This window comes from Copidosoma floridanum, unplaced genomic scaffold, assembly GCF_036245765.1.
Source record: "Copidosoma floridanum isolate Cflo_tuat_1 unplaced genomic scaffold, Cflo_Japanese_pri ptg000012l, whole genome shotgun sequence".
In the NCBI taxonomy this organism is placed as follows: Eukaryota; Metazoa; Arthropoda; class Insecta; order Hymenoptera; family Encyrtidae; genus Copidosoma; species Copidosoma floridanum.
The window spans coordinates 3,941,055-3,968,956 of NW_028321889.1; the positions used below are offsets into that span (position 1 = coordinate 3,941,055).

At 35.1% G+C, this 27,902-nt stretch overlaps 2 protein-coding genes across 11 annotated transcripts; one reads left to right on the top strand and one right to left on the bottom strand.

Annotated features, from left to right (window-relative positions):
* Positions 1 to 5,815: 5,815 nt before the first annotated feature.
* On the bottom strand, positions 5,816 to 13,972 carry CkIIalpha (casein kinase II subunit alpha). Of its 7 annotated transcripts, none has more exons than XM_014350029.3 (8): positions 13,353 to 13,972; positions 10,616 to 10,868; positions 10,417 to 10,528; positions 10,126 to 10,338; positions 9,862 to 10,056; positions 9,436 to 9,787; positions 9,171 to 9,248; positions 5,816 to 6,424 (listed from the first exon to the last, which is right to left on the bottom strand). In XM_014350029.3, exons 2-8 carry the CDS (start codon positions 10,708 to 10,710, stop codon positions 6,258 to 6,260), a joined length of 1,212 nt encoding a protein of 403 aa, XP_014205515.2. In that variant the 5' UTR covers positions 10,711 to 10,868; positions 13,353 to 13,972; the 3' UTR covers positions 5,816 to 6,257. The 7 variants fall into 7 exon arrangements, with proteins under 7 accessions (XP_014205515.2, XP_089446496.1, XP_014205517.2 ...); XM_089590370.1 differs by lacking the exon at positions 13,353 to 13,972 and adding an exon at positions 12,862 to 13,099; XM_014350031.3 differs by lacking the exon at positions 13,353 to 13,972 and adding an exon at positions 12,516 to 12,580.
* A 3,598-nt stretch (positions 13,973 to 17,570) lies between these two features.
* Positions 17,571 to 27,361, top strand: Med (Smad/Smad4 homolog Medea). 4 transcript variants are annotated; one of them, XM_089590369.1, is made up of 11 exons: positions 17,571 to 17,924; positions 18,008 to 18,727; positions 19,946 to 20,097; positions 20,175 to 20,454; positions 22,060 to 22,335; positions 24,456 to 24,602; positions 25,325 to 25,489; positions 25,565 to 26,095; positions 26,176 to 26,457; positions 26,535 to 26,665; positions 26,736 to 27,361. In XM_089590369.1, the coding sequence occupies exons 2-11, from the start codon at positions 18,661 to 18,663 to the stop codon at positions 26,814 to 26,816; spliced, it is 2,112 nt and encodes a 703-aa protein (XP_089446495.1). In that variant the 5' UTR covers positions 17,571 to 17,924; positions 18,008 to 18,660; the 3' UTR covers positions 26,817 to 27,361. The 4 variants fall into 4 exon arrangements, with proteins under 4 accessions (XP_089446495.1, XP_023248609.1, XP_023248610.1 ...); XM_014350044.3 differs by having other exon boundaries at positions 17,573 to 18,727; positions 25,565 to 25,753; positions 25,838 to 26,095; XM_023392841.2 differs by having other exon boundaries at positions 17,571 to 18,727; positions 22,075 to 22,335.
* The last annotated feature ends 541 nt before the right edge of the window (positions 27,362 to 27,902 follow it).

Sequence of the window (27,902 nt, forward strand, 5' to 3'; positions counted from 1 at the left end):
CATTCGATTTATTACATTTGTGTAGGGTGAGCCCCTACATTTGGTTAACAACCAGCGCCATCTCGCGTGGCTGATTTCGAACTAAAAAGTAGTAAAGTACGAAAGTCAAAAGTCAAAAGTACCCTTTAAGTTGTTAAAATTCTACGCCAGATAACGCTAGTGGCGGAGAATCTCTGGGCCCAGCAAACACATTTTTCTCAAGATTTCTTGTAGACTTCTAATGTCCTTGTAGGCTTGTAGACTTCTAATGTCCATCAGAAAGATATCTTTAGGGAGTTTTTGGGGTAAAAAAAGTCTACAAGACTTCTACAAGAAATCTTGAGAAAATGGGTGTTTTCCGCAATCGTCCCCAGCAAGTAATTTAAGGTTGCGCTCTACGCTACCATCAGGTCGATAAGTCAACTACCTTGAATTAACTGGCGCTCTGTTCCGTAATCTGGCCATGTTAAAATAGCAGACGACAGTCAACAGCGATGAAATCTTCACTTTTTTCTCGACTTTCACGTCGTCTGCTGTTTTAACTTGCAGATTACCGAATATATTTGTTGACTTACTGACCTGACGCCGTCAGGCTGACGGTAACGTATAGAGCGCAAATTTAAATTACTTGCTGGTGACGACGATTGCGGAAAACACCCCAAGCGGCGTTACCACCACGACCTACGTAACTTTACAGCCTCTGATTTTATCATTCTGGTAAAGAGAGCCCGGTGTAAGATGTACGTGAAGTTATGTGTAGTAATTAAAGAAATTACTACTAAGTAATGCCATATGGTCGATTTTATTAAACCATATGAATATCTCTATTTTTAGAGGTCGACTTTTGAGTGAAAAATAGATTGTAAACTTGCCGCAAACAGCACAAACCACGTCAACTTTTTATTATCTATCTATAAGATTAGTTGCGGCTGGTTTGTAATTATCAAAGTGACTTTGCTGTAAATAGCAATAGTTATTTGGATCAGCGCCATCTAGCGGTCTTAATTTTTTGGCCAAAAGTGGCTCCTAAAATTCTCAATCAGAGCATTCAGGATTAGAGCCATTTAGTCAATTATAAACCAGCCGCAACTCATGATGAAGCTATAAAAAAGAAAAATAACAATACATGTGTTTTAGGCGGCAAGTTAACAATCTATTTTTTACCAAAAATCGACCTCCTATGTATTTGTACTTTTGAAGATAAATTTTCAAGCATAAGATAGATTGTTAACTTGCCGCCTAAAACACATGTATTGTTATTTTTCTTTTTTATAGCTTCATCATAAGTTGCGGCTGGTTTATAATCGACTAAATGGCTCTAATCCTGAATGCTCTGATTGAGAATTTTAGGAGCCACTTTTGGCCAAAAAGTTGAGACCGCTAGATGGCGCTGATCCAACTAACTATTGCTATTTACAGCAAAGTCACTTTATTAGTTATAAACCAGCCGCGAATAATCTTATAAATAGACGATGAACAGTTGACATTTTTCATGCTACTTGCGGCAAGTTTACAATATGTCTTTTACCTGTAAATGGACCCTGAAAAGTATAAATATTCCACTTATCTTATACGGCTCATAAAATCTACCATATTTACAAAATTAAAATACTTTAGACCTTTTACCATTAACTCATGTAAGCACAAATTAATCAGTCCTTTAAAGAGACTTATAACACTTAAAATTTACTTCTCTGTAATATATGTATTTTTTATTTCGTGAGATCCGATGCTCCATGTTTTTCACTCACTAAATGTTTTTGATCTCTTATGGATGTCTTTAGAGCAAGAATTAAGGATGTCTTTTAGATATCTGTGGTGCTAAATTCAATGATATCTTACAGATATCTGCTGTGTAAATGAAATGATATCTTGAGGGTATCGTTTAAATCGTATTAAATAATAGAAGTAGCATTTACGCAACTCAAAGAACCACAGATACCTTTAAATTGAATAAATTTATAATTCATTTGAATAATGGCCTTTAAATTATAAATTAATCAATCAATTCATTAAATTCAAAGGTATCTGTAGTTCTTTGAGTTGCACGATGCCTTCATTATAATAGATATTTTTAAAAGTGTATTTTTTACAATTGTTTTTTTACGATTACAAAATACTTTATACTTATGTCATACTTAAGAATCACTGGTTTAAGCACAATTAGAAAATTATTTACAACATAGGCTGTTGATTGACTCCTCTTTTTTTTCTGCCTGTCAGATGTTCTACGCAACCAATCTTTAATGCGTTCTTGTACATCTGATACAGTAGATGCAATTTTTTTTCGTGTAGCACCTATAAAAATGTTGGCGATTAATAAATTTTTAAAAATACATAAGTTTTCAGAATCAAAATACATACTTACGATTATCGATGGAAAATGGAGATCCATTACAGCAAGAGTTCTATGAAAACCGTACCAAGTTAAGTAGTTGACGACACAGTTCATGTTATAATGGTAGGCATAATCTTATTTATAGTATTAGATAAACTTATTCCTCCCAGGCTTAAAATTTTGTTTTCCTAAAGAATAATATTCAATGTTTTTTAGTTATAAATGCTTAAACTAGAACTAGGTAATTTGTAAACAAACCAAATACTTACAAATTGAGATGACAAATTTTGATTTAATAGAAGGTCTCTATCAAAAGTTACTAATTCCACTTTTGAGTTGAAAGAAGAAGAGCAGAGAGCACAAAAATTAATAAAAGATTAAGTATAGATTATTGAAACAAATGACACAACCTTTTGATGATGCCTCTGACGAAGAGAGCTGGACAAAAAGCGAACGGGATCCGATGTGGCCTGCTTGACAGCTGATGCAAGAAAGAAGGAGGTTATAATCCACGTAAAATATATAAGAACCGTGCACCTCCTATATATATATATATATATACCGCAACCAATCGCACCGGCGGCACCGGCTTTATCATAATGATGTCTGAATAAGATAAAAATATTGATATCATTTTTATTTATCGTAAGTTATCGTAATGTTATCATTTTCTACATTAAATATGGTAACTCCAAAATTGTTTTTTCGATAACATTTTGACAACACTTAAAAAAGATATCGGTCAGAAAATATAACTCTAAGTTGTCTTTAAAAGTTATCACATAGACGTCTTTTATGAGACAACTATAAGGCATCTTTTGTTTTGATAACGTGGACATAACTTTAAAAATAATTTTTTCGATAACATTTTGACAACGCTTCAAAATGATACCAGTAAAAAAGATAACACTAAGTTGCCTTCTAAAGTTATCGTGTAGACGTCTGTTAAAAGACAACTACAAGACATCATTTTTCGATAACTGTTCTCTCGATAACTAATTGATATCTTTTAGATAACTATAGATGTTATCATCAAAACAGACAGTGTCGGTTGTCACCTCAATGTTTTGTGGGATGTGTTTGCTGGGGGCGGACGGCGGAGAGTTTTAAGGGTACTTTTTTAGTTCTAAATAAGCCACGCGAGATGGCGCTGATCCTCTAAAATGTAGTATATATACTACATAATAAATATGTAGTGTGTCGATATGTCGAAGCGCGAACTGGCAAACCCTTGAAGTCTAAAAGATTTGATAAAGATGATTTAATAAATTTAAAACACCAGATTAAAATTTTGATCAATCTTCCTCTGTACTGATAGGCTATGTTTTTATATAGCCTAGTCTGGCTTTTATCTCTACAATATATGTAAGAATTAAAAAAATAAATAAATAATTCCGAACATGTGTCCCTACAACATGACTTTACGTTATTTTTCCCTTACTAATTAATTCATGGAAGATTAATTTTTTTACTTGCAATAAAATGCAATATAAATTATTAAGCTGCATGTGTTGCGTTTGGGTTAATTTTAAAGGAACATACCCAGTACATGCCCACTTGAATAAATAAATAATATATTTGATTTAAAGTGAAGTGTCACATGACATAATGAAAAATTATTTTTTCTATCTTGGGGCGTTTAGTGCGCCCCCGGGGTAGGGAAAATAATGTTCGCCACACAAGTTCCCATCCAACCAGTACTACTTTACGGAAAATAGCCTCGGTGGCGATAGTACTTCTGTTATTAAACCTGTTATATAAAATGCAATATAACGACCAAAAGTCGTAGTTTTTGCGTCACAGAAGCTCTATCGGCACCGGAGATATTTTAATCCAGAGGGAGCATCGAGCATACAGGGTATAGCCCCGGTTGGGAGATGCTTAGTTGCCAAACATTATTGTTCCTACCGAGGGCCCCAGAAAACGTCCAAAATATGACGAAAATGGCTCGAGGTATGAACAAATTGTTTCGTATACTTACTTTGAAAACAATTTAGGCAGTCATAAGATGTTGAATAATAACAGTTATATGTACACGTTGGTTTTTTTTTCATTTAATTTATTTTTTCACGCACTACTATCTCTTATTTTTCCTCTCCGTGTATTGTCCGGTGTCGCTTTCAAGCATCGATGGTATCAATATTTGCCAATATTAAACTGTGCTATATTAGCTTCAGTTTAAATCGTTGGATGACTTCTACAAAGGAAAATTCCCTTTTTTGTTAATGTTAGTATTTAATTGAATAACTAATGAACCAGAGTAAATTTGGTCTTTAAAGGTATATCAAGGCTTTCAACAATCAATCGGTTTATACATGCGTATTAGTTTCAATCAGTCGTAAACGTATTACAGACGCAATCTTGTCATGATAACATATATGTATATGTATAGATTTTCGTTTATTTTTCTTGCCTTTCGGTAACAAGACTGCCTCTTTTGAGCGCAGTTGCTTATGTTCCCACTTTTATCTTATAAAAACAATACATAGAAGATTTCTTCCGAGTTAATACGAAAAAAAGGATAAATAAACCAGAGGTATTTGTTACAGCAAATTCAATTTAGAGGAAAAGGCTTTATGTTTATAGGTATGGTGTACATACTTTTGAGTCTTTGTTCGCAAAAATGTACTTTGTTGTTTAAAAAAAAAATTAATCAACCCTACAAAGTACAAAGAAAATGCACTCGCATCATAGAGATAAACAATCTTTAACTTATATTACCACTTTAATTATCGTTGCTCTCTTTTGTATAGGAATTATTCACAAAGCACGAAAATAATATTTCTTGGCTATAACAAACAGTTTATTTTTCAGCTATCATTATTGTTGAATCATATATATTTATATATGTTTAAATGAACATTCGTCTGTCATGCTTTATCTTCGCGTTCTATTAATTTTGTTCTCGCTTTTTCCGTATCTTCCCTTAATATGTTTCACTGTCTCTTAAAAACTACAATAGTACATAAATGTCAGTCTCACTCATTCTTTCTTCTTCTCAATTACAATTAGACGATTTTCTCTTGTTTGCAACATTTAAAACACACAATCGCACGCACTATTTCTCTAACATCATTACAATCATAATCATTCGTTATTTTCAAAAATTTATTTGTTTCTCATTAAAAATCGTCAATACATCATCCTCTCCCAAGTATTCCCTTGTATACAACATTGTTCGACCTGCGCTTTACATTACAAAACGCCTACAGTTGTTTGAGATGCAACGAGAGAAAGACGCAGCTCTTACGCCATTTCTTTTTTTTTTAACAATTATTCAAAAGCGAGGGTTCGATTGACGCAAACTTGAGAAATAAACATGATGGAGCGAAGAGAAAAAAAAAATACTGAACAATTGATGATGTGCCAAGATCCTTCTCTCATTGCCTATTGTTAACGCCATGTGTTAATTGTCGTGTGACAGTAAAGTATATCTTTTATTCTCTCCACTATTATTCATTTGGGCGCAGCTTAGCGCCGGCGCGCGCCCATCAATGGTTTTTTTTTTTTTTTTTTTTTTTTTTTTTTTTAATGGGTAAGTATATTTTATCCGATAAAAAGAGCCTATATCCTTTTGATAATATCATATGCGATACCGTGTCACGTATTATCATTGTAATCATGTAAACTGTCATAATTCTGCGAGTGTGTATGTTAATAATTATACGTAAGAAAAAAAGTCTGTTTTTTTATAAATTTTTTTTTCCCAAATAACGATTTTCCTTTTTGCTAACAATTGGTACATAGCTGCTGTTCATTTTGAGTTAATGAAAGTAAGTGAACGACCACATCACGCGTTGAATGCCCTTATTTATCATCAAAGCTGATAATAATCCTACACCGTAGAGATGGTATGCAACTTTGATTTTTGGCTTATCATTATCATCATCAGCAACGATGACGACGAGGACGCGTAGTAATAACCAGTGGTAAATCCTGGTTACAAATGCTGAGGTACAGGCTGTTGCTGTTGATTTGGCGCAGTCTGCAGCTGTTGCTCGCTGCTTTCGGCTTGTTGTTGCTGGGATGTGTCCCCGGATGCTGTTGATGTAAGACTGCTGCTTCCACCCACTGTAGACGTTGATGCTGATGCACCTCGATGATCATCTGTACAAAGTGCGGGAGGCACACAAGAACTTGTTTTAGAATGAAGTCGTTTGCTGGACTCGGTTTGTGAAATAGCGTTATGGATTTTTCTTTTTTTTTAGTTGGTACGAAAAGTTGTTATTTTTCCTTTTGTTTTTTGAGGAATTTTTCGAGGGAGGGGTATATTAGCTGCAGTCGAGAGGGTGCAAAGGGCATGCTTTGAAATATGTAATGTTACAACATGTGGGGCAGTCGCTGTTTTATTTGCAGTTGCTTCAGACACTATCGATGTGATGATTTTAAGGTCTGCACTTGGAAAGTAACACATATAAAAAATGGAGAATCATCGACAAAGTTTAGTTGTCTCAAAGCTGAACACATAAGAATATTTAATGAATTACTATTTGGTATTTTCTAGCGATGATTGAAATAAAAAACAAAAAAATTCATGTACATGTAATAAGCACACATGTTAACTTTTTTTCTGCAAAATGAGTATTTTTACATCAAAGCCAAATTTCAGCGAATAATATTTGTGTTGTAACTCACGCCACTGTTTAATCCAGTTAAGTATAGAATCACAATTTCTTTGAAAAAAAATCATTATCAAGTTATTTCTTATTTATTTGATACGGCTTAACTACGATTGTTTGTTTTACTATTTTATAATTTATTTATAATTTTCTTTAGGGGTTCAAGGCCTTTTTCTCTTTGTTGGCAAGATAGACAGACTTAAACCCAGGTTAGTGGAATTATTAATTTTTTTTCCACCCAGACAGCTATAAAAAAATTTTGGTGATAAACTTGACTAGTTATGTCTTTCAGTGCAACGTTATTTTTTTTTCACTCTGTGTTATCATCATTTGTTAAAAAATCTGATGCGTTACTTTTATACTTTTCGTAAAGTTGATCAAAATAATTAACATACATACATGCATACATCACTACCTAGGATTTTTATGCTGCAAGTGTAAAAACTGGCTCTATTTTTTTACTTTACAATGTTATAGTTTTTTCTTAAAATATTTATAGTAATATGAGACTGTTCAAAGAAAAAACGTTTCATGAAACGTTTTAGTCAAAACATATTTCTTGAAAATCTTGAAATCTTCATTCACAACGTATTGTATAAATTTAATACGAATTCATTGAGCATTTATAATCGCGTATATAACTAATTAGAAATAAATTTTGATATACCTACCTTTCAAGATTTTAAGAAATGTTCATAGTTTATTCAAGATTTTAATTTTCATGCAATTATGTTACTTTTAATCAGAAATTAATAATAACAAAATTAGTCGCGGTCAATCGTAATGTTTAATATAAATTTTGAAGTATGTAAAACTATTTAATAAAGTCATGCTCTATATCACAAGTACATTATATGTAATTTATTTTATGTAAAACTTGATCAACCTGGAGATAATTTTTTTTACACAGGTAAGTACTTCACGTCGTTTAGGTAAAATAAATGAGATGGGATATTGAAAAAAAAAGAAGGGAGACATAACACTATGTGTTATTAAATGTAAGTTGTACAATAAAGATTGATAAAACTACAATCTATACAATCAAAAACTGAGTTTTATTAATCGTCATTTTCAGAATTAAAAATAATTATTTTATTTGTGTTACAGCTCTTATGTAATTTTTCTTTGAATTTGTTTATTTTGTTTAAAAACTTTACTAAACTTAATGCTATGAAACTACATTGCAAAAGTATTACACCTAACAAACAATAATTCTTATAAAATAAATCAAGTTTCTTTAAAAAAATATGCTTATTCAAAACATTAAAATTTAATAAAGTTTTTAAAAAATATTTTATATGTACATGTAACGATAATTGTCATCAATTGATGGACATTACACATTGTTATAGCCCTAACTAATGTATATTTATACTAACAATGAAAAAATTGTAGATGTACATTGATTTTGCATGTGATTGTACATCATATGTGAAATGGTCAGTAAAACAGAAGTCTATTTTTTGAAAGATGCAAATTGTAATAAAATTTTCTTTTAATATGCAACTTTTGAACAGTAATTTTTTTCTTTTCTTCACAGTGACTTGTATAAGTCTCAAGAAAAGAAAAAAAAATTCATTTCTATAAATAAATAGAGTCAATGCACTTCAGCTTCATTTCATTCAGGCGCTTCTTTAATATTTCTTTCATATATCAACTAAGATACCTAAAAAAAAAAATATTTATGACTGTCTTGAGTTGACTGCACAAAAAAATTTAAATAAATAAATTTTATCAACTTAAGCTATAAACATCGCTAATCATATAAATCAGTTTAATCTGTACTGTTTCAAAATAAGTTCAAAAAATTAAAAATACTTAAACGTTTTCATTTTTTTTAGTTTATTTCGTTACATACTGACATACAGACTAATAATTGCTTTGTCATATAAAAATTTTCATACATAATAGCTCTTACTTCTTTTCTTTAAATGATATCTGTTAAGAAAAAAAAAAAAAAAAAAAAAAAATCAAAATATAAAAAATCTATTAAAAATCGAAAAGAGTAAGGCATCTCTGTGATGGTTTGCTTATAGTTTTAAATTTACAAATTATCAATATCCGTCACATATGCATTTCAACATGCATAAACTACTTTGTTTATAAGCGTTTTGTAAGTTAATTAAGCCGGTTAATATGTAGTTTATCTGGTTTTGTTTTTTCTTAGTTTTTGTGATTTTAGTTTGGAGGTAGAAGCAAGTTAAGATGATGACATTACCTGGGCCGCTACTCACCTACAGGCAATGAGCCTGTCATGGGAGTAGGCGACGACGACACCATGTTCAATCGGTTTTGTTCCTTTACAATGGGAACTAGAAAAAAAAAAGAAAAGAAAAGAAAAATATAATTATTATTGATTTTTTAGACATATCAATCAAGTTGGTGTACTTAAATTCTTTTTATACAATTAGGAGTTGCAACAAGACAATACGCAAAACTTTATCAATGACATTTACGTGTTGTAATTGATGATATTAGGATAGCAAGCTGAGAACTTACAGAAGTACGGGTGATCCATGGCTTCACGGGCAGTGAGTCTCTCGTAATGATCGTAGCGTAGTAGTTTGTCGAGAAAATCAAGACTCTCGGGTGTAACGAGATGTTGGTTCTCCGAGTGGACGAAGCGCTCCCAGCGCTTGCGCGAATGCCGGCCCAGAATGTCGTTGAAACGCGGGTCCAACTCGATGTGATACTTGTCAAGGTACTCAAACAATTCCTCAGTGCCCAGCACCTTTGCGATTCTGACCAATTGGTCGTAATTGTCGTGGCCATGGAAGAATGGCTCTTTCCTGAATATCATGCTGGCCAGCATACAACCAAGCGACCACATGTCTAGCGAGTAGTCATACATCTGTGAAATACCGAAATTAGTTGCCGTGTTTTAAACATATACAAATATTTGTTTTGGAACTCTAAAATTCTTACTTGATAATCCACAAGGAGTTCTGGCCCTTTAAAGTACCGCGAGGCCACGCGGACATTGTACTCCTGGCCTGGATGATAAAATTCCGCTAGACCCCAGTCAATTAACCGTAGCTTCCGATTATCGTGATCGATCATGACATTGTGCGGTTTCACATCCCTGTGCATAATACCCATACTATGGCAGTACTCCAATGCCTGCAAGAAAAAAAATCAATTAATTAAGATTGTAGATGAGATACCGATTAATTTCTAATTCAACGTTACCTTCAACAACTCATACAGGTAGTATCGTATGTCGTAGTCTGTAAGAGTCTGGTACAGTTGCTTGAAATCCGTATTGTTAACGTGCTCGAATATCAATGCTGGTGTCCTAGAAACTGGATCCTTAACAACAGCTTGTAGCGTTATAATGTTGGTCCCACCCCTAAGATTCTCTAGGATTTTAATTTCTCTCTTAATCTTCTTCTTTTTGACTGGCTACAATTTTTAAAAACAAACATCAGTTTTGAGCGGGCTTACGACTTTTGTCAAGATAAGTTAGTACTTTTTATCGACCTTTAATATTTTAACGACACATTTTTCGTTATTTGTGATATTGTAAGCCTCAAACACTTCACTGTATTTACCACGGCCCAGTTTTCTAACTAGCTGGTAGTCATCTTGTTGACTGGAAAAAAAATAAAATTACAATCGATTAGATGATTACAACAATTTTGTCACAAACAATTATACTTAAAGAAAAATAGATCCTTACCCCCAATTAACAACGTAGGACTCATAATCCCAATACTCTCTAGGTTTGTGTGAATTAACGTCTGCGTACACTCGTGCTCTACTTGGAAGCGCCATTCTATTGTAATTCTGGCTACCAATAACACTGTTAACGTCTGTCGTCGCACCTAATCTTTCAATCGCACTACCTTGATCACCAATCGAATATGCACACCTTTTTAGCACACGATGTCGCCCTCTCACCCAACTTCCAACATACGAGTGAAGCAGCAGACCTGTTGGAAAAAAAAAAAAAAAAAAAAAAAAATGAAAAATCAAATGATACAAAGAAATAATTGTTTGGTTGACCCTTTGCAACACAATAGGAATACTTCATTTGGACTGGCATACGGTACATTGTAATCAATAGATCAATTTAAACAGCTGATGATGCATTAAAGACTTTATAGAGTTAGTTTAGTAGGTCTTTTAACTAGAAAAAAAAAATAAAGACAAATAATTATTTATAAAATCTAGCGATATTAGAGCGAGAACTAATAAAAATAAGCAATTAATGAAAAATTAAATTACTGAATTTTTATGTAGGAGAGAATGATTGCATAATAAATAAAAAGTTTAGGAGTTTTCCTGTCGACTCTGAAAAAACTTACGGCTCTAAACGCAAAAGCTATTTTATTGAGAAATTCAACACTCCAAGAGGAGGTAAGTAACAGGTTAATAGATTTTAGCTCTACATGCATGTCACACTGAAAATAAGAAACTCGTTAAACCAAGCACTGCAAGTGGAGTTACATCACAGAAAAATTATATTAATTTTCATTCACAAGATGAAAAATCTTGTCACCATTTACTAAAAGTAAATAAAAACATTTCTTAATGAAATGTATACACATATCTTTAGAAAAACAAACTCAAGTGTATTACATAAACTATGTTATTATACACCTACACTTGGTAATTGTAGTAATATGAGTACACGTTTGATGTAGGCTCATGAGTAAGTTATATTTATAGCAATGACAAGAATGAGAGTTAAGGTATGGCACGATGTTTACATTTACTTCAAATAAGAGCAGGCCAGATGTTAATTTTATCATTTTAAAAAATTTATCAGTAAGAGCCCTTAAAATAATTACTACTCATGATTAATATTGCTTGTTTACACACTAGGCAAATACCTTGATATGACTTATTGATCTTTTACATACCAGAGTATAAGCACAACACTTACAATACACAAAATCAGGCCAAATTGTGTTTTTGATGAATGATGATAAACCAAAGCACATGCAGTATTTTCTTAAATTGAATTGATTCGTACTTGTTAAAGAAGATCAAAGCTAGTTAGCAGTGATAAATTAGGTGGTAGCTGCTTTGGCGATCAGTCAGTTGAAAAGTGTGAAATAGAGTACCTAAGCTTGCCCAGAGCAGAAACAGTGTATCGTTCATACCCATAACCAGTGCACGCTAAGTGTAGATTCAGACATCACCATATCAAGTATCAGTGAAGCCTGTAACCAGTGCTATGATAGATACATATATACATATACAGACTAGCCACAGCGTTTACACGTTCCGTAAAAACTATGCATGCAGATAAGTAGGTACTTGAATGTTTCACCGAATCTTTGGTCACGACTAAGATCTAAGAAGGCACCGCTTCACGACGGTTTCCCCGCAAAACAGGCCCACACGCATTCCCGAAAGACCCGCTGTATTTACGAGAGTTGGCTCTAAATATCCGAGAACCTAACCTCCAACACTATCCGCCCTTTCTCCGCGACGCGACAAAACATCATTGCACATTCATCTCACTCTCGACAATCCTAAACTACCCTTGCGTTTTTCAACCCAGTTATCCCACGATTTCAAGGACGTTTTTGCAACCGATATCGCGGGAAAAAGTACTTGAAAAAACTCACAAGTCACATGTAAGGTCGATAATGCAGGGCATTCGTTATTGAAGAGAGGAACGAGGTGTCGCGCGACGGCGACTGCCGTGATTCTTTTTTTCTTCCCCGAATCCCCGGTGTTCTCGTACCCGAGACATTCGTACTCTCCTTCTTTTGCGAAAGCATCGAGTCACAAGCAGAAAGAATTCGTGCAAATGCAATGGTGAAATAATTTTACTGGAAGGTAAACGTGTTGTACTTCGATTCTTGGGGTTAGTATACGACCAGTTTGACCCTTCTCCAAGGAAAAAAAAAAAAAAAAAATGAAGAAACAGACTAAGAAGCAGAGAGAATTTATAGGTAGGTTTATACGTACAACAGCGAGAGTGTGAAAGTAACGTGCGTCCTGTGATGTACGAAGAAGGCGTGTACGAGGATGAATCAAGTGACGAAAACGATGTCGTTCACACCTTCTCTTGGGAATCACCAATTTAATGAAAACACCTTTTTTTTTTTCCTCCACAACTCGATAAAAACTTAACATCGGTTGTCTCTTAAATAAGCATTTTTTTTTTTTATCATACACGTAGGCAGTAGGCACGCGCGCAGCAGCCGCACACACCGTTTACAGTAAAGTAACACGGACATGGGAATCGGGAACTGTAATGAATTGGAGAGAGACGGTAATCTTTTTTTTTACACACACATACATGAGCGCGCGTGTCCCACACCCCTAGAGCACGACTAAGCACCAGGAAGCCGTAAAAGAGAAGCGCATGCACGAAAAAAAAGAGAAAGAACAAACGAAGCGGAAAAAAAAAAAAAAAATAGGTGAGAGAGAGAAAATGTGGGTGTGCATACAAGTACCTAATGCATTCCGGGCTTGAATTTTGGAAGCCGGCAGGAGACTGGGACCTTCCGGCACGGCGTCCTGTAGAAGTTATTGCCGCGCGCACACACGCACCACAGGCTGACTCGGTTGTAATAATTACACACTAGACACTCCCGTACACGGGCGATTTTGTCGTTAATGAACGCCAGCACAGTAGCACACCTGCACTGAGTACGTATATATAATTTTTGGATCGAAGAGTCAGTTACGCGGATGATGCATGAATGTATATGTTCCGATGTAGGCAAGTACGTAGAGTAGGTGGGAATTTAATATTTTTTCCAGAGAGAGAGGGAGAAGAGTAGAGCGCGCGTGTGTTGACTGGTCTCGGTGTATAATATATTTTATATTCTCCAGAGGCCAGAGTGTCGCGATGTTAACGGCGACGGCCCGTTACTGGTTCAGTGATGGAGAGAGACAGAGGGCCGCGACTCCTGGGTGTCGTCGTCTTCTCGTAGGGTACGAGTCGATCGTTGCAGGCGAGAGCTAGCCGCGGGCGGCCGGCTTCCCCTTGGTCGTCGGAAGCGCGAGAGAGGCAGCAGCTCTCTCTCCAAGATGGCAGCTGGCGACGACGACGACGACCACGACGACGACGACGGCTCGCCGTGTGTATATTATATGTGTATATACTTTAGGCTAGACGCGCGTATGCGCGCCGTATATATATATGTGTCTTTTTTCGGACTGACTTTGGAGAATTGGACCTCATCTGCTCTCTCTTCTGCAGGGCAGATATGCGGACACGAGAGAACGCGCGAGATCAAGAAGAGAGCTGCTTGAGCGACTGAGCTCTGTTGTTACGATGGTTAGGTAAATAGGTACCCCTTTTTATTTTGCACTGTGCTACCTGTTATTATTTTTTTCACTTTTTGTTGAGCTACTTAGTTTAAATTAAAAACAACAAAAATATTGACTAAAAATGTCCTCACTTACACTTGCACGCGGAAAGAAATTAAGTATGTGACAGAATTTTGGGTAAAGCCGCGATCACATGGGGAGAGAAGTGAAATCATGCAAACATCAAAATCCGCAAAGCGCTACTTATCGCAAAATACGCACGGTATTTTAACTTTCATAACTTTTGAGTCCCTTTGAGGGCATCTTTTGATCTTTATTTACCATTGGTTTTAAACACGGTACAATACGAAAATACGGAAAATTGTGTGCACCTTGAATATATGTAAACCCAAAATTGCTATTGTCAGTCGTTAATAAGGACGATGGAGAAAAATCCTACTAATCTCTGCCACAGTGAAATTGTGTGAAGAAGTAGTGAAGGGAATTTCGATGTTTGAAACCGTCATGTTACTTAATTCTTAATTACTCAAAATTTGTAGATAGGTATTCCTGAAAGACGTCTCAGCAGATAACAAGTATACGAATAAATAATGCTACTTGGAAAGTTTACCTAACAAATACTTTTAATTTAGTAGTTGACAAGAAATTGTTGGTAGATACATTTTAGAGCGAAAAAAAAGGCGCGGGAATTAAAAGATTAGCCCCGTCGGTAATTGATGGCACCAAATTACCTTGCGAGCATTTATCGATCGTTGGTCAAAAAATTCTAAAAGATGACTTACTGACTGACGTGAATAGAAGAGCGAAATTTTGAAATAAAAATCAATGCAATTGCAGTATTTACGTTGATCATGTGTTTAGAAAGACGGATTCTATGATGTCTTGTAACAAAATTGAACTGGAAAAGATTTTGCGTAAAATGTAAAGTCGTAGGTCTACGAAACAGTAAATTATTTGTTATTTTGACGCATGAAATAAAATGTTTGTCCATAGTAAACGACTTAACCAACTTAATTTTCAGTTGGCTTTATATATATTTAGATATTTTTTCACATAATGCGTCTACCGTTGAACATGTCAAGTATATATTGATTTATTTATGTTTCTCATTTTTAAAGTAATGAACATCTCTCGCATACTTACAAGATACACGTAACTGATACAATACATTTTTATCACCATAATAAATTATTATAGTGACGCTGTACGTAATGTTTTGTACGAAAAATGTTGCATTATTTACTTTACATCCATAATTTTTATGCATCTGACATTTCATTGTAGGCTGGTTCGATGAATTTCACTCCCTGATAAGGATGGGGGGTACAACGTATATCATCGAATTTTGCGATCACGTCATCCCTGTGCCGCTTATTTATTTTATATACTATACACAACATGCGGGCTGACAAATGCCCGATATTACTCATCCTCCGCGAGTCTGCATCATTTCCCCTCCCCTTCGTTGTCGTTGCCCGCGGAGAAAAATATAGAAACTTGCACACCATGGGATACACCCAATATACTTACCACCCCAGACCCCATATATATATATATAAAGTAATACATAAGCGCAAAACCGCCGTCTTACTTACCCCGGTGATGCTATGCGGACATTGCGAACAAAAGACAATCTTCGTCATCATCTGCAGCATCAGGGAGAGAGAGATCCCTCCCCACCCCTTATCTTACTCATATGTATTATATACTTCGGGGATGACGAACATGATTTTTCTTGGCTTGGCGAACGCGATAATAAAACTGGGTGGCCCGCAGCTTCTTTATCAAGTATCAAAGCACACCTACACAACAGTAATTGAATATTTTTTTTTTTTTGCGGTAATTTTATTATTTTTGTTGTGAAGAAAAAAATAAAAACAAAAAAAATACCATTGTTTACGCATTTAATTGTATTCTTCGACCGTGTATACTTTTTTCGATTTGTCCATTTTTTTTCAGTTGGTTCATATACGATGATGGTATTTTTAAAAACCAATTCGAATTCGACGCTGTGATTGATCTCTTTGTTGTTGTGATGCGGAGGGATTATTGCAACTCACAATAAGTACTTGATAAGAAAAAAAAAAGATAGATCAAGTGGATCTGGATGTCATATATACTTATATGTAAAAATATACATGTGTGAAATGAAGTGTCACTTTTGTGTTATTTTATTTCATTTTTAACAAGTCCAGTACGTTAGATTTATTACGTGTGTATATATATATATATGCTTATGGAAACAAAAAGCATTAAAAAGTAACTATACCTATACTTGTTTTGATTTTTGTTTCATGTTAAAACTCCTGGTTCCGAAATCTCAAAATTTAAAAATTTCAATGGTGAACCGAGAAACGAAATTTATCGCAGTGCTCTCAGATTTATCAAAGTTTTCATTACTTGATATTTAAAAATGTTTTAAAGTTCACTTTGATTCTTTACGTGGTATATACACAAGTGATTGTTAAGCGATGATAATGATGCCTTAAAAGTATACATACAAAATATGCCATGTTTTGCTATGAGTTTTTACATTAGAGATTTGGTGTAGTTACTTCCTTGCAGAAGCTGTAAAAAAGAATACACAACTAAAAATGTAATCAAGTCATCTCGGGAGGCTTATGGCTAAAGAGAAAAAGAGAGAGTAGTTTTAAACGATTGTTTTATTAATACATCACAGCATCTCTTGGAGCAAGAGAGTGAGAGAGAGAGAGAAGCGCGGATTGTCGATCGAATATATAACTACTCTCTCCGATTTGTATGATAAATTTATAAGAAAGGAGGTGGACAAAAAACGAAAGAAAACAAAGAATGCGAGTAGGACATACCTACTATCACCACGTAAAAGAGAGCAAGCGAATAAGTATCGCGACGTCGTGCCGAGAGACTCGAGAGTTGAAGAAAAATATAACAATATACTATATACCTACCTGTAATCGAGAGATATCAATGGATAGTTTATATACACATCATGTACACTTGTGTAAATATATATTATCATCACACAGTATAATATAATAGCAATATAATTAAATAACCTTTACCTGCTATAGTTGGTAATTTGGTATATACTTTTTTAGTCGTGTACTTATACGTCCTCTGTAAGATCTTTGGATCGGCGCAACTTACCTATGGATTGACAGGAGTAATTTGAGCTATGATAAGTATGAGTACCCTATATCAACCAGATTCGAGATTCGAGCCGTGTGTTGTGTGTCAGTGTATGCATCTCGTGCTTCGGACTTTGGAGTTTCGGAGTCGAACTCGTCGAAGTTGAAGTTTTGCTTTGGAGCAGTGTTTGGTTCATTTACTTGTGTAGGAAAAAGAGAGATAGAGAAAAAGAGAATACATATATATATATATATAAAGTACGGCAATAGCAACAACAAAACTCGACTATAGAGCAGAGAAAAAAAGAGATCCTCGGTTTGATAACGAAAGACAAATTCTCGGAGGAGTGGGTTAAAACTTGTAACTTCCTCGTCAAAGTGTGTTGCTGCGTCCGTCCGCCCTCACTCTCTTATATATACTAAACCCTCTTCTACCCCCCGGCCCGGGGGGTGTGTGTGCTGTGTGTACGGCACGGCGCGCGTGTGCTAATAGGTATATGTACAAAATGTACTGCGTATATAGTAGAGGACGGTCCTCCACCAACAGAGGAGGGAGAGTTTCCCAGCAATATTTTTTGTGAAGAAAAAAAAAAAAAAAAAATACTCCGTCTTTGGAAATAATTTGACAATCGTGGCCTGGTGTGTATAATTGCTGTTGGGTTTTTCGCGATTCGCCACGTCAAAGTGTGAAATAAATAAAGAAAAAAAAAAATTGTTTATAGCATGTAGCTGTGTGTGTAGGAAGAGGACTAGAGGACAGTACTATAAGAGGAGAGAGAGAGAGCAGTGTGTGTTTGTGCGGAATTTACTGCGGAAACGACACGGCAAAAGAAAAGAGAGAGAGAGAGCAGCCGCCGCGCAAAAGGTGTCCCTGAGCCCCCCCACAGCTACCTCTAGATGGTCGAGAATAAAGGGCTCGAGTGCTTCGGGCTTAAACGCAAGAAGGGCAAGACCAGAAGGGCTGCCTTATTGAACCATTGTGATAACAATCATCGTCCAGTAACGCGATACAGCTGCGATCTTATTTGTTGTTTTCGTCGTCGTTCTCGTTCTCGTTGTCGTCGTCGTCGTTGTGATCGTTGCTCGTGCAGTGAAGTAATAATAATACTAGCTGCTGCTACTGCTGCGGAAGAGGAGGAGGAGGAGGAGGAAGAGGAACAGAAGGAAGAAACGCAAAGACAGCAGAGAGCAGCATCAGTTAGACCATCAAGAGTTTGCGTGTTGCCGACTCCGATTGATATTACTACTTCTGGTGATTGTTGTTATTATTGTCGTACTGCAAATCTTCGTCACAGTCGCAGAAGCTGCTGCAGCTGCAGCAACAACGACGACAGCTACGACGGCAGCTACGATTGCCGCCACGGCATTCACCGAGATGGTCGGCCTGGCGGGCGGGGGTGCGCACCTATACCCCTCACCCCCCATGCAGCCTAACCCTGAGTGTGAGTTTACACATTATTGTTACTCTTGTATATACAGCCTTTTTCATTTATTCGTCTTCCCTCACTTTCCTCATGTTCAATCTAATTTTCAAAGATACATAGGCATGTATACATAAACTTGTAGGATGATGTAGGATATTATCAATTGTCTGTTTTTAAGAAAAACTTGATATCTATGCTTGTTGATGATGATGATGATGATAATAATTGTAATGTGTGTACGCATGCTTGATGAGTATTATACATAAGTATGTCTCTCAGCTATGGAAAATAATTCTTTCGATGGGGTGTATGATAAGTGAGAGTGCGTTTAAGGAAGAACCTTATTTTCGACAGTTCGTACAGTATCTCTATGGTAGTTTAAAGATTTCGAGTTCAGCATGTACTGTTGCAGAGATGTGCTTCATGTGTCATATGATGTATGAATCTTGATTTGAAGTGTTTGCTGACAATAGGGATTTTGTTTAACAAGTTTTTATGGAAGAGGTTTTTTTTTAAATTAATAAATACAGGTCAAGTTGTTAGGTAACAATGACATGTTATCATACAAAATTTGTTGTTTGTTTATTGAGTGCTCGAGCTTGAAATATAAGTTAACGTATGTAATAAGTAATTTGGTTTTTAAAAGGCAGATAATTTTGTTCCCAATGGATTTAAAATGTTTGGTTAGGTGCAGAGTTTGTTTTGGAATGTATGAGTAATTGGGAATTTTCGTTTGAATCTATACTTATGCTTGAAGTAACGAATTTTTGGTTTTATTTTAAGTTTTATTATCAATGCAAAAATTCAAAGTGTAATTTTACCTTACAATTGTGATTCCAGTAATATTCCGATAAAATTTTTTTTCCCTCCAGTTTTAACTATCAAATACTTAGTAAGTGATATTGATAAATTATTTTGTAGCAAATTTCCAATTCGTAATTGAACGTTTTAGTTAAAAAACCAACCACACTTCAAATTTTCAATAGATATGCTAGCTAGATGGTAAGGAAATCGATCCATTCTTTAAAGACTATCAAATTTATTTACATAGAATCATTACAAAGGAAGTATTCTTTGTAGTTGAAAATTTTATTGAATTGATTGAACAAGCTCTGTTGTTTTGACTTTATGATCAAAAACTTTTAAAAACACATCCATATTACAATACTCATTTCATAATAATCAATCGTTATAGTTTCTACATACATAGTAATAGGTAATTTATTTATGTTGCAGTGAGGGAGATGCCAGGGATCACTCCAGCCAATGCTCCAACAAGTGCTGACGCTTGTTTGAGCATTGTTCACTCCCTGATGTGCCATCGTCAGGGAGGTGAGAGTGAAAACTTCAGTAAGCGTGCTATTGAATCTTTAGTAAAGAAATTGAAGGTATGTAAATGCACAATTTAGTATTTAATAAAGCATTGTGATTCAAGTTACAACTAACTCATAAACGACAATTATAGGAAAAGCGAGACGAGTTGGACAGTTTAATAACGGCAATCACAACAAACGGAGCGCATCCAAGCAAATGCGTGACGATCCAGAGGACACTGGACGGTCGTCTACAAGTTGCAGGTCGCAAGGGCTTCCCACACGTGATTTATGCCAGAATCTGGAGGTGGCCTGATCTTCACAAAAATGAGCTCAAGCACGTCAAGTACTGCCAATACGCGTTTGACCTCAAATGCGATTCCGTCTGCGTTAATCCTTACCACTATGAGCGCGTTGTCTCACCCGGTATAGGTAAGCTACATAAAATTCGTGTGTGGTGTCTGGCGCTGGCTTTGCGCTTTCTTTTTGCGCTTCTAACAAGGGCTTTGTCATTGTTGATGAATCTTCAGTCAGTGCGTTGTAGTAGCTGAGCTAATAAATTTTTAATTGCTAACAGTTATTTTTACTTTGTTTTTTTTCGTTAAGTTGGCTTGTTATCTCAAGGGTTAAGCATAAAGTTGCTTCTTTTTTCTGAGCAGTAATTTGCTTTTATAGATCAACACTTCAAAGTTGTTGCATTGTACATTTCAAGTCAGTTCAATATGGATTGCAGCTCTGAGAACCTTGTTTTTTTTAATTAAAAAAAATTAATTTGTTTTTAAATTTTTGTTCCTGTTCTTTATTGGCTTAACAACTTTATACGATAAATTACGTATCTAATGTCTAAGAGTTGAACAAAGCTGAATCAAAAATAATTAGTTTTGTTGTTTGTTCTAAAAATTATTTTCACAATTCCGTCTAGAAATTTATTATTTCTACGAATTCTTATCATAATTTGTAGCATAGCAATCTTAATATTTTATGTAATATTATCTTTCAAACATTCATTTTTCTACTTATTGACATCTTAAATGGGAACAAAATCAATTTAATGTAAATATTTTGTGCTTTAAAATTTATTTATAATTTGTAAAAATAATCGAAACAAAAAAAGGTTTAAGATGTTATTTTCGGGATATTTCCATCAATTTTAGATTTACGTTTAAAAAGAAAAAAGTTGATGAAAGTGATAACCTAAAAGGACGTTATCCCAAAGGAACGTTAAAATATGGAGAGTTGCAACAACTTTGAAAATTTTGATTATTCTTTAATACAGTCCTAACGTTTTTCAATTATATCTATTAATATATCTATTGATAGACAATATGCACTTACGTTTTATTTTACTTTAGAAAACTGTTCCATTTATTGAATCTCTGGGAGAATTGATTATTTTAAGAAATTACTTTAGGACTGTATTAAAATAAAAAATATGCAAGTATAGGCGCTCATTACAGTAAAGGTTTTACAATTTACATAAATCCGTTAATAAATATCAATGCATGGCTATCATAAATTTAATCAGTTAATCAGTGGAACTACTTGCATAATTTCTTAAATTTAAGGATGCCGGTAAACACTTTGAATAACTTGTATTTATATCGCCCGCAGATTTCTATGTCATTACGTTGAAATGTCTCGCTTGTGATCTTGTCGGTATCATGAAACTTTTATTTTTTTTATTTTTTAGCACATTTCATGTGTTTTTCTTTTTAAAAAAAATTGAATCAACCAAAACATTTCCAGGCACGATACTTGCAAGGTTTTCGAAATAAAAATGTTGGTCTTTGTCGTACTACTTGGGCAACTGACCAAATAATATTGAAATAATCCAATCTCTGTTTGCAATAAAATAACAATCTTCACTACAAAACTTTGATACAACGATGATTTTAACAAAACTGGCATCTCTAAATGTGAAAGGAAAAAAAAAAAAAAAAAAAAATAGTGCGCTTATGGTAAGATTTCTTTGATCGTTGTTGCCTTGGTGTACATGAAAAAATTCCGCTCGTGTTCCCCTGTCCCCTGCACACGCAGACCCCTTTTTTACAGACCTCTCGGGCCTTACCCTGCAATCCGGCGTCGGAGTCGGCCCAGGCGGACGTTTGGTCAAGGATGAGTACAGCGTCGGAGGTGGTGGCACAGCCGCGGCCGCAGCAGCTGCCGGAGTTGCCGTTGGGCCAGGGATGGACGTCGACGGCGAGATGAACCAGACGATACAGCACCATCCGCCCGCCCAATCGGTGACGACCAGCAGCTCCCAACAGTCCCAGCAGTCGTTCATGCCGGGCATGCCTGGGCAGTCGGCAAGTGGTGAGAACGACTTTTATTTTGCGCAATATTTTTTTTTAATGTATAGGATTATCAAACGTGTCATTATGAATTGTAAAATCGTAGAATATATTTTAAAGAGATGTTAAGAGAGCTAATTTGTTAGTTTGGCTTTTTTTTTTTTTTTTTTTTTTTTTTTTTTTTTTTTTTTTTTTTTTTTATGAGCAGTATTTTGTTGTGGTAATCAAAATGAATTAGCACCCATAGTCCTTGATAAAGTATAGCTGTGGTTTGTACAGGTTCTAATGTATGTATAAACGTCTTTTTGAACGCAGATGTAGACAGCATTGGTTTAATCATTGGCTTTTATTAGTTTTTTTTTGTTTTATTTATATCGTACAACATAGTTTTTCGTCGCCTTGATGTAGACCAACTATCAAATAACTATCAAAACACCAAATTTAAGTATAGCAAAATTAGCTGGTCAAGTGTTTTTTATTATTATTATTATTATTATTCACTGATAATTTACCATAATAAAATAAAGTATGAACAATTTTTACTTGTTTTTTTAATTGTTCGTACGGAAATAATTTTTCTCAACAAAACTTGAAACATGGTACTTACTCATGAATATTAATGACTTAAATTTTTATCACGTTTCGGTGTACCAACTTGTCCTAATTTTTAAATCATTTTGCAGATTTTTCGTGCTTCAGCTAAGTTCGTATTCATTTGCGTAAACGAAAAATAATTATTATTACAATAAAAAATAAATTTCAATTATTTAAATGAATAAGTTGAGAAAAACTAAATGATGATTCATTAAAAAAATTCGTGCAGTCTACGCACATTTTTACGCATTTAATTTTACGCTACATTACATCAGTGCAGAAATATGAAATAATTGTGCCTCAAAGCTGTTTCAATTATCATTATAATAATTAATATCATTTTGTTTCGTTATAGGAATGTAAAAGTTGGTATTTATTTATTGCTAAGATGCATGCTATTTTGTAATTTTAATGTATTTTTCACGTGCTTAAACATTTTTTTATAGCCACTAATGCTTTGCGTATTCGTATACACTCCAGGAGTTGAAATAGTAGCAATAACCGGTTTGTTGAATTTTTGCAATGGTCCTTGGTTATCGGTATACTATAATGGAAAATAAAATACTCCAAAAAATTATTGTCGGTCACTACGTGATAAAAGGTTTTTTCTTTTTTTTAACATGTGGTTTAATAGAAAAGTAGTCCATATCTCGTAAAACTTTGCAACTATCTTTGCAGTTCCACCCATTTGAAAAAATTATTTCATTAATTCCAATCTTTAATTTCGAATCACATTAATAAGTATCGTTTAAATAAGAGTCGTCGATGTTATGTATATTTTTTGTTTTCATTAATCGCGAATCGTTGATTTATCAAAATAATGCAAACTGATTTTTTTTTTCCTGTATAAAATAAACGATAATGTAATATTATTTTTCTGACTTCTTATATTGAATCTTTTAAATTTCGAACACTCAATCAATTGAATAAAATATCAAATATTTAACACGTAAATCGGGGATGAAATTAATAGATGCGTTCAATTTATGAGTCGAAACGAGTAACTTCAAATCCGATTCCTTACGAATATGAGGACGTGAGCATAAGAATTTTATAAATTTTTAAATAATTGGAAATGCAAATTTTTTTCGAAAATTTAATGCATTTTTTTTTTTTTTTCATTACTATTTAAGTAGTTATGATACAATACCCTCGACAAAAATTTTTTTACGAAAAAATCTGATATTTGTTAAAAGAATCGAAGTTATTACAAACCATTAAATTTTTTTTTTTCGTGCATTATTTATTTATTTATTTTTTTTTTTTTTAATAGAAATAAAAAACAAAAAAATCATTTGAGTGTAAAATTTCGATAATATTTTTAAGAAAAAAAAATGTGAAACAAAATATTTGAAAAAGTAATCGCGTCCAAGTACGCAATAACGCAGGAAACAACTATCGCAGTTTTATTAAAAACGACCATTTCCTCGGCTTAAATCCGCTAATTACCTAAAAAAAAAAAAAAAAAAAAAAAAAAAGTATCAAAAAATACACCCACGCACGCATTGTTGTTGTTATCATCACTATTATTACTACCCGCAAATACAGCTAATAACGGGAGCGAGGGCATGTTTAACGGGGCAGTTGGTCCCAGTGCGAATCCCCACGTGAAGCTGGACGATAGTAGCCCGCGCCCCCGGCAGAGCTGGACCATTCCCGCGTCGCACCGTCCCTCAGCGCTAAACATGCACCATTGTACGTACTTTGTTTACCCCTCTTTCACTCTTTTGCTATACGTAATATATTATTATTATTATTATTATTATTATTATTATTATTATTATTATTATTATTATTATCTTTCTGCTTTAGTTTTACAATAACACGCCTTTTTTTCTTTCAAACATGTATTTAATTCATTGTTTGCTCATAACTGTACTGTAGTTTTTCGATCATGTAAACATAGTTTGTTCTTTGTATTGTATTTTGTTTTTTTAATTCACGTAGAATGCATATTATATAGTTAGAATGTAAACTAATTGTACACATTTTAATGTAACAGTTGGATTTGTACTTATGAGCTACACAAATTAATAGGATTGTTCAAGTAATTACGAAAGGTACGAACTGATGTACGAAAAAGTGCTTTGTTATTGAAATAATGTAAAAGGAGCGAAAAATCCTCGGTTATGATATCAATACGATGTATACAAATACGTTCATCGATCCTTGCTTGTATGGCTGATTGTTGAAATCATTAAAATAGAGAAAAATTCATCAGTCAAAAGGATTGTTAAACAAAAGTGTCAGATTTGGAAAAATGAGTCCAGAGTACCGAGTCACTGAAATTTATATTTTTCAAAGCACTTTTCTCAATGAAGCAGTCGTGACCACCTATTAGCAGTAAGCTTCCACTTGAAAAAAATAAAAAAAAACTCATCAAGAAATTTTGTTTGATAACCCACACCCGCAAATAGGCAATCAACAGCAATCCTTGAACTCAACGAGTGGCAGCAGCAGTGGGCAAATACTGAATCCTTCGCAGGGTCAGAGTGGCGAGGGTGGCTTCTACAACACAAACACACCACCCCAGGATTTAAACCAAGCGCAAACGTCCGTCGATGCACTGGCAGCTTCGCTCAGTAAGTCACCTGTCATGTACCTCAACTCACTAAATTTTTTCACTCGTCAAGTAAACACACAACTATTAATTACAGCTGCAGGTGGAAGCCAAAGTTCGCCAGTCTCGCCTGTGCACCTTCACCATCAGAACAATGGTTTTGCGGTCGCGAACGCCGCCAATCCTTACAACACGGGTGCACCCCAGTGGACAGGCGCCAACACCCTCACTTACACTCAGAGCATGCAACCCCCCGATCACAGACACCTGCATCCTTCCTCTTACTGTGAGTATTTACGTTTGCCATATACTGTTGTTACTTCGATTTATTATATTGCATTTCTTGTACGTGCTTCTTTTCTTTTCTCAGGGGGTAATCATGGGGGCGACGTAGCTGGGAGCGTAAGTGGCGGTCTGTTGTCGAGTCAGCCGGCGCCTGAGTACTGGTGCTCGGTTGCGTACTTCGAGCTCGACACCCAAGTCGGTGAGACCTTCAAGGTGAGCAGTGGCTGTCCCAACGTGACGATCGACGGCTACGTTGATCCAAGCGGTGGTAATCGCTTCTGCCTCGGTGCCCTCAGTAACGTCCATCGTACAGAGCAGAGCGAACGAGCTCGACTCTACATCGGTACGTCTTTGTTATCTAAATTTGATTTCACGGACCAGTTTTATCGGTGGGTTGATATTTGAAACGTTTTTTTTCCTCAGGCAAGGGAGTTGTGCTCGATTTGAGAGGCGAGGGCGACGTCTGGCTGCGGTGCCTCAGCGAGCACAGCGTATTCGTGCAGTCTTATTATTTGGATCGCGAGGCCGGCCGAGCGCCCGGCGACGCTGTCCATAAAATCTACCCGGCGGCCTACATCAAAGTATTCGATCTTCGTCAGTGTCACAAGCAAATGAGAGCCCAGGCTGCGACGGCCCAGGCGGCAGCTGCTGCACAGGCTGCCGCTGTGGCCGGGCATCTCACTCACGGAGCGCCAATCACGAAGAGTAAGTTTGTTGTTTGCTGTTTGTGGGAAAATTTTGCTCAAGTATGGTATTGCTGAGTTTTCCTGCTTTTACGTTAGGTTTGAGCGCTGCTGCCGGCATTGGGGTTGACGATTTTCGACGTCTGTGCATCTTACGACTGAGTTTCGTCAAAGGCTGGGGACCCGACTATCCCAGGCAGAGCATCAAAGAGACGCCCTGTTGGATAGAGGTGATTACTAGTGTTAAAGTTGTTATAAAAGTTTGCGAATCGTGTGTGTAAAAATGTATTGGCATTTCAGGTACACTTACACAGAGCCTTGCAACTCCTTGACGAAGTACTACACACGATGCCAATAGACGGGCCAAGGGGTATCGAGTAGCCGTAACTAAGCTGTGAAATCATCAATTACCTTTACCCCGATGACTTTTCTTTTTGTACAAAGATGGGATATGATGCGCACGGTGTGCCTAAAAATCACATGTCAGAGATAGAACAAGATTAAATAGTATAAAGCGAAACACAGGGAAGTCAAAAGCTTGAAAGGAGACGTTACTGCTGTCTGCATTGTCTTTGATCCCCAAGAGATTTGAGAAAAAACCAAATGAACCAGTGATGATGACAAGAAAGAGAGAGAGAGAGATAGATCAATAGTTAAGTAACATACAATGATAATCATCAAAGGTGAGTGTAATGAAAGAAACAAGAAAAACAATAATTTTTGTTTTGCATAGACAACATCGTGACCATGTGCACAAAGGTAAGCTTTTTGGTGTGTTTTCGAGGTTAAACAAGAAAAAAAAAAAAAAAAAAAAAAATTAAAAAAGCGTGAAGCTGTAGATTACATTTTATTGATTGTGTGCGGATCAATTTTAATATTTGACAAAAGTGGTGTAAATTATTCAACAAAAAAAAAAAATAAATAAATTTAAAAAAATAAATAGACAATGCAAAGAAAAAATAATGTAGTTTTGTAATTATGATGGGACAACGTACAAAGATAAACAAATAAAAAAGAAATAGAATTAATCTATGCAGCCTTCTTAGACGCGTAGAATGAACAAAAAAAATAAGAGGGTGTGCAGATAGACACTCTCATAGACAGTGTTCGTTTAGCATATTGTGTCTGTACTGCGTTTTAAAGGTGGGCTGTATATAAGTGAGTCTCGACGTTTTATCGGCTTACCAGAACATCCATCGTTTTTATCCGTTATTTTAACCTAAGTTTTGTTATACAGTAAAAATCGGGTGATCTTAATTTTTAAACTATTATATGTACAATTATATGTTAATTAATGGTTTAAGTGGAAACTAATTTTCGTAAAAAAAATAAAATGAAGTAAAAGAAAATGACTAAAAGTAGCTCTCATAATTAAGCATTGTATTTCGTAAAATATATACTACAGCCCTCCTTTGAACGGATCCGAAACACGCAAAAACGGAAGGTCCTTTTTATTGTGCTGTAGCC

Coding starts and splice junctions, on each gene's coding strand:
- Med (XM_089590369.1), top strand. CDS start 18,661: ATGGTCGGCCTGGCGGGCGGGGGTGCGCACCTATACCCCTCACCCCCC. Junction 20,098..20,174: donor CTTTAGTAAAGAAATTGAAG/GTATGTAAATGC, acceptor CGACAATTATAG/GAAAAGCGAGACGAGTTGGA. Junction 26,458..26,534: donor CGGAGCGCCAATCACGAAGA/GTAAGTTTGTTG, acceptor CTTTTACGTTAG/GTTTGAGCGCTGCTGCCGGC.
- CkIIalpha (XM_014350029.3), bottom strand. CDS start 10,710: ATGGCGCTTCCAAGTAGAGCACGAGTGTACGCAGACGTTAATTCACAC. Junction 9,788..9,861: donor AACTCCTTGTGGATTATCAA/GTAAGAATTTTA, acceptor GGTATTTCACAG/ATGTATGACTACTCGCTAGA. Junction 9,249..9,435: donor CATGGATCACCCGTACTTCT/GTAAGTTCTCAG, acceptor TTTTTTTTCTAG/TTCCCATTGTAAAGGAACAA.